At 43.4% G+C, this 6,318-nt stretch overlaps 2 protein-coding genes across 2 annotated transcripts in view; both read right to left on the bottom strand.

The window, feature by feature from the left end:
- Nucleotides 1-1,296: 1,296 nt before the first annotated feature.
- Nucleotides 1,297-4,954, bottom strand: LOC103916651 (chromosome unknown open reading frame, human C17orf58). Its single transcript, XM_009323676.1, has 3 exons — nucleotides 4,948-4,954; nucleotides 3,149-3,340; nucleotides 1,297-2,559 (listed from the first exon to the last, which is right to left on the bottom strand). Exons 2-3 carry the CDS (start codon nucleotides 3,249-3,251, stop codon nucleotides 2,372-2,374), a joined length of 291 nt encoding a protein of 96 aa, XP_009321951.1. The 5' UTR covers nucleotides 3,252-3,340; nucleotides 4,948-4,954; the 3' UTR covers nucleotides 1,297-2,371.
- Nucleotides 4,614-6,318, bottom strand: part of LOC103916650 — a 3,132-nt gene continuing 1,427 nt past the window's right edge. Inside the window, exons 2-4 of the mRNA XM_009323674.1 lie at nucleotides 5,139-5,765; nucleotides 4,948-5,016; nucleotides 4,614-4,682 (exon numbers count right to left, since the gene is read on the bottom strand). Coding sequence (XP_009321949.1) covers nucleotides 4,651-4,682; nucleotides 4,948-5,016; nucleotides 5,139-5,765 — 728 coding nt within the window. The 3' untranslated portion in view covers nucleotides 4,614-4,650. The remainder of the gene's footprint in view (nucleotides 4,683-4,947; nucleotides 5,017-5,138; nucleotides 5,766-6,318) is intronic.

Here is a 6,318-nt window from a genome sequence, read left to right on the forward strand (position 1 = left end):
GCATGCCTGAACACCTGAATTTCTGTGTATTGGCTGCAGAATTTTCGTGCTTATCCTGCTGGGGAAAAAAATGATGAACTGTAAGGTATCAAAATTACCGTGGCAGCTATTGCATGTAAGTGCCGTCGTCTTTTCAGCGTGGTTCATGCTGTGAGGTTTTTGTAACAGTGAGTGCAAGACTGCGGAAATCCACTTGATCTAGGAATTATTTTTTTCTTCAGTATGTTAGTTAGCATGTGATGAGCCTGGTAAAAAGTAAGAACAGTAGTTACGCTCCTGCTCCAGCTGTGTTTCGGTTGGGCTGTGAAATGCAGTGGCTTGTTGCTCAGCTGTTGCGGCAACGTTTTAAGGCGTGAGCTTCCACGCAAGAAAGGAAAGGTAAGATGACTTTGTAACGCAAAAAGAGAACACAGAATAAATTGCTCTTCAGGCTTGCTCCGAGAGCAATAGCTGCATCTGAGAGTGTGGTGCAAACATCGTGTGTCAGTCATTGGCATTTTACTCAGGCTTTGGATGTCATTAGCGCTGGTATACTATTATTTATCTCTTCCGAGAGACAATCGAAATGAGCTATAGCCATGGATGTTATTTTTGTACCCACGCTTCGCCTGTTTTAGATTACGATAATGTCTCGGGGGCGGGGGGGGTGTGCTTAATTGCTGTTCTGGGCAAATGGCTGACCGTAGGACTTGCTGGTTAGCCCCTGGACTTCAGTTGAAAATAGAAACAAAGAAACTCGAGATGCACATGTAACCCTTCCTCCTTCCTTCTCCTGTCCCTCCCAGTCCACTCCAGTGCTTTGATTCATTGCCAGGAACAGTCGTTCTGCCAAATCAAAAGCCCCCTAAGTCTCTCAGGAAAATTCCATCCATAAATGCTGCGCCCCATGCAAAATCTTTCACGTAACAAAAGTGAGACGGTGTATTTTTTAGACACAAGCTACGAGAAAATTTCTGTGCTATAGTAACAGCCTTCTGGGTCCCAAAATGTATGATGTTTGCTCTTGGTATTTGGCTCCTATTTCATATCAAGAAATACTTCATACAGTGTGACTTACCACCCATCCACTATTCCGTAGCTCTTCGGTGACGCCAAATCGAGCTGCAGACGTGTATGACAGGTAGAATTGTGTTAGAACTACCTTTGTTTCAAAACAGAAAACGCTTGTAGAAGCCACTGCTTCCTGTTCCCAGTCACATCATATATATCACTGTATATATATTTATTTTAAGCTAGACTGTGTTTTCCCTTTTTTATATAAATATGTGTCTTAAAACAGCCAGCCGACTCGTCAAACGAGGAAATGCCATTGTTTAATACCATTACATGATCTTTTTGGATCTTTCAGAACCGAGAACCCCATGAACATTCTATTAGTTGAAGACTTACGATCTGTGAATACTGACTCTTGGAATAGCCAACATTAAGATCCCCTTTGCAGAGGTTTCATAGGTTCTTACATCCCACCACGTTAAAGGTACTAAAAGATTGTATCTTTGATTGAAAAAGTAAATTTACTGATGTGCAAGTACAAACTTGGTAATATTTCTCATGGGAAAATGACATTCAGTACCCAGTTCTAGGACTGAACTTTTAAGAAACTGACAGTGTAACCAGGCGTACGAAATGTGTGTGCAATTGCATGCTTATTTTGCATTCCTTGGCATAAACTTGTGCCGTTATTTGTAAGCCTAATTGGGCATTTGTGTTGTGCAGTTGCTTGATTTGCTTTCAGTTCGTGTATTCAGATACTCAAATAATTACGCAGCTATTTTGTATGCTTCCTGTGAAAATCCAGCTCTGTTTGAAGAATGATGTAATCTTTAAAAGTAGCATGGACAGGTCTGAGGATACCAAAACAATACCAGTGACACTTAAGTTTTGTCGGTTTCTTTTGAATCAAATGCATGTGATACTTCAGGCAGAATTGTGTGAAACACAATGGACATCCTCTACAGATAAAGCTGTGGTATCATCTAACGTTTGTTCAGGGTTAAGGGTTTGAAAGTGCAGTTAGTTCTTGCGTGCCTAGAACAATGCCTCCAGAGTTTTACTTTACAATGACTACAGATTATTATGGGTACGTTACAGCAGGGGAGGCAGTAATAACCTGTGGCTCTGAAAACAGCTGGAGCAAATTCCTGACCAGTTAGCGTTCCCTAGACTGACTTCTGTGCTAAGCTTCACAATATATAGGTACCCAGGCAAAACATTCAGGTAGTGTTTGCTAAAGCACAAAAGCAAGTGTCCTGTCACAGCCAGTTTCAGAGGTAAGGAGAACTACCTCCCGCTGTTGCTAAACCATGGCCAGGTTTATTCTGGCGGGTGAATTCTGCTGCTGCCTGTGTCCTAAACGGAGGTTACCGGAGCCTTATCTACATTTAGAGTGAGCCACCTGCACTTTGCGATTCCTCTTCCTGTTGAATCTCTTCACGTAGCTGCTGCTGCTTCTAAGCAAGCCGTCCCCTGGCCTCAGGCGCCCTCGCAGGAACTGCAGCAGGTTTGCAGGGATCTGTCGTCTCTTGTGGTAGATCCGACCCATCACAATGTATCTACTGCCTGCAAAATAAACGAGACTCCTGTGCTACGGAGAAAGCACGGATTTGTTCACTGCACTCACCCTAAGGCCAACAGGTTGACGAACAGATGTGAAGTCGTACCCTGCAGAAATATATCCCGAACGTGTGGCTTAGTACAGCGGCACCCTGAACTTCAGTGGGCCTTGTGGGTTGTGCTTGCGCAGAAGTAATGAGTTACTGTCTTGTATTGCAATTAGAAGCTTTTGGGGGGAAATACTGATATTTGATAAAGTTGCATTTAGAAGGAAAACCAGACTACTTACAAGGACATCAGCTTAAGCTCCTGCTTAAATTTTTTTGGCAATCCTGAACACTCTTGCAATCATTTTGGAACTGGATAAAGTTAAGAAAGGACTACGCCGCTACCTGACTTCTTCACACCGTTGGTTCTCTTCTGAAAATTTAGAGAAACCAGGAGGGGAAAAGCCCTCCAGTTTAACAGTAAATACTTTTTTTTTCCCCAAAAAAAAAATCACAACAAGCCAGGATAAGCCTATTAAACTAGGGCAGACTAAAATTGCACTGCATGCAGGAGGAATAGTGGACTGGATTTAGCTGGAACTATTTACCAAGTTTAAAGTCTGGACACGGTTTGCTGCAGTTTAAAGTATCCACAACTAGAATGTGAACTCGGAAGAAGAAGCCATCAGGAGTAATATACAAGCGACTCATCTTGTACAATCCATCGCCGTTTACCAAAAGCGTAATCAAGTGGACTCCGTTCCCCAGTCTTTCCACGTTATAAACAATTCCATTCACCGCTGTTTTAAGGGAGGGAAAAAGCAAACATCAGATTACATATCTCGGTGGCAACTCAGGGTGTATGTGAAGGCTCTCATTTACAATGCTGTAAAGTGTCAGCAGAAGTTCCTTGGCTCAGTAGTGGGCACTCTTGAAAGTAGGAGTCGCTTCAAATAATCGCATTTGATGAGGTCATCACCTTAGTTTTTGCTCAGTTACTAACCTTACACTTTACAGGTCTGAGGTGTTTTTTAGTGAAGTTTATAAAATGTTTCAAAAGAAAGTGATGTTTTAGTACTGTTTTCCATCCTGATATATAAAAAGGGGACATATTTACCTAACAAAGTAAAATTTTCACATTTAAAACTTCACAGTGAAGTCCAAAGCTAACCTGCTAATAAAGCACTTCAGCTTTTGAAAGGAAAGGCCCGTGTCATACCAAGAGGCAAGGGCGCCAAGTAGGCCATGTTGTATGCTCAATCACTTCACGCTGTCCACCCAGCTTCTGGTTTTGGTAAGTGCTGAGCTGACTAGAGGAATCGGAAAACAACCGCCGTGTTAGGCAGGTAAGGCAAATAGGACTTCTATAACCGGCGTTACTCCTGCCTCACTGAGTGAGAACTTCACTTCAGTCATTTATTCTTTAATCTGCACTGTAAACGTAAAGAAATGAAAAGCGCTCTCTGATCACGGCAATGGAACCTTGGCTGACGTGTTGCTCAGACTGTCTTTTTCCTACCTCTTTTTCAATTTAAGAGATGAACGGGACCGGTATTTGTTAAAGGCTGAACTACACCAAGGTCGGGTCACTACAAGGCCTGCGTTTGACAGGAATGCATGAGAGTGGTAAAAAATAAAGAATATAGCATTTGTAGAAAGCACTTCCTGACTTCTCCATTTAGAGAAAACAGATGTCTCGTAACGTGTTTATATTCTTCAAATGGAAACATCTGTTACCACTAGGCATGTATTTTGCTTATCTCTTAAAATACTGTGAGAAAAAGTTGGTATCTATTTCACAACTTCATAAGCGCAAGGCAAGATTTCAGTCAGAAAATGCTTGCTCTAAACAATCAGTACAAAAATGCCAGGCTATTTTCTACCGTCTTTAGCTACATCAACTTGGACACAAGGACTAAAGACATTGAGTCCTAAGGAAGTTCAAAGAGAATCCTCTATACAGAGAGGATCACTTTTATTTTTGTTTGGTTCTCCATTTTATTTTCATTTGAAACTAGCCCCCCCAAATCACAAACTCGCTCTAAATAGTAAGAGGTAAGTAACACACCTACGATGTTTAATCTTGGAGTATCTAAAACAATTGGTCTTGTCAGTTCCATTGACCAGCAGTAAGAACATTGTCTTTGTCAATGTGAAAGTGAAAAGTAGAAAAAAAAACAGAAAAAAGAGCAATGCTAGCCCAAGGTAGGTAAAGGGTAACGTAAGACTTGGTACCGTTTGTCGTAGTACATTTATAAAGAGCTGTGCTGAGTCCTTTTAGTGCACTTAGTAATTATTTAACATACTCGGTGAAACAGTATCTTAAGAGCAGAGGCAAGAAGTCAGTAATAGATGAACAAAGAAGGCCCCTGCTTTGTCTGTGTGGTTCATGGAGGACACGACTTACCGAACTCACTCGCGCAGTAGGCCTCCACTTCGTCTCTCTCTTTCCTGCACTCGGTCAGACATGCACCATCTAGAACAGGCACACAGACTGAGGGACAGCAACAGGCCCTTTTGGGATATTTCATCCAAATTATGCCACCCAACCTTTGGGAAGCCCAGGATATCCCTTGCCAGAGCAGTCTGTCCCCTTACCTTTCTTCGGCGCACTGAAGTCGTATGGCAAGCTGGATGTCTGGCGGTTGGTGACCCAGGAGGGTTTGGTGACCTTTTTCAAGGGATCAGTACGTTTATAGGGGATTATCTTGCCTGGTCGGTTGAAGTGATCCAGCGTGTTAGGATCACCTGACTCCACTGCTCCAGGGTCTGGAAAAGGATGAGCCTCCGCTAAGGATGTCATCTTTTGATAGGAAGATGCTGCGTGATGGAAGAGAGCTGACATGCTGTTGGCAGCCTCAGCCAGCCGTCTGTCCGCATGCTTTCTGTTCGCGTGATTGAAGTCAAAGGAGGCAGGAGAAGGCCCCTCGGCCGGGCTCTCCAGAGGCAGGGCCCCTCCGTACCGCAAGAGGTGTTTCCTCAGCCCTGTGCTGTTTTCTAGAGAAGGCTTGGTGCGTTTCTTTTTGTCTGATGAGAGGGAGATGATTTCAGGAGGTCCTGGCCGCTGCGGGTCGGCGGGAGACAGAAGCCAGTGTTCCGTGTGATTCTCTCTGGCGCTGCTGGTGCCCCGGGCTGGCAGTTTGACTTGGCCAGGCGCAGCGTCTGCTGAGCTATAGGCCTCTTTGCTGAGAGTCTGACTGGGTTTCTCGGCATAGGGCAGGGATCCTACACACACAGAAAGGAGAGCGAGCGAATTAGCTTTTTTTTTTTTATTTTTATTCCATGCGCTTCTGAATGGGAAGTGCCTGGCAGATTTGAGGCTCTAGTCCGTAAGTAAGGCCTTCACCAATATGACAATATAACTGATAAATAGTTCAACAGATGAAATATAGTAGAGCTGCTCATTCTTCTGTAACTCAAACATGGAAGGCCCAGTACAGAGAATGCAGCTGTGTGAGCAAAACACAGGAGATTTGCATTTTTACTTTATTATTGTTGCAAATTAAAAACAGGACTTACAAACAAACCCTTTTCTCAAAAGCCTGAATCTCCAGGGAACATCTGAGGAAACGAGGTTCACGTTGCCGTTTGGGATGCTTGTTTAAAAGACCATGACAACAGAACTATTTGGTTTTCCCATCCATGGGATGCCTTATTGACAATGTCATCTGGACTCTTCAGGGGCTTTGGGCTTTGAACGCTACCGAAAAGATCTTTATCCACAGTTTTGGGTCTCTGACTTTTGCACTACAGAGTTGTATAGTAGTAGTACCGTAGT

This window comes from Pygoscelis adeliae, unplaced genomic scaffold (assembly GCF_000699105.1).
Source record: "Pygoscelis adeliae isolate BGI_AS28 unplaced genomic scaffold, ASM69910v1 Scaffold75, whole genome shotgun sequence".
NCBI lineage: Eukaryota > Metazoa > Chordata > Aves > Sphenisciformes > Spheniscidae > Pygoscelis > Pygoscelis adeliae.

What these genes read in the sequence shown, in the direction of transcription:
- LOC103916651 (XM_009323676.1), bottom strand. Translation starts at nt 3,251, where the DNA reads ATGAGTCGCTTGTATATTACTCCTGATGGCTTCTTCTTCCGAGTTCAC. An exon ending in GTGTCCAGACTTTAAACTTG is followed by an intron (nt 2,560 to 3,148) that starts GTAAATAGTTCC and finishes TTTATTTTGCAG; the next exon opens with GCAGTAGATACATTGTGATG.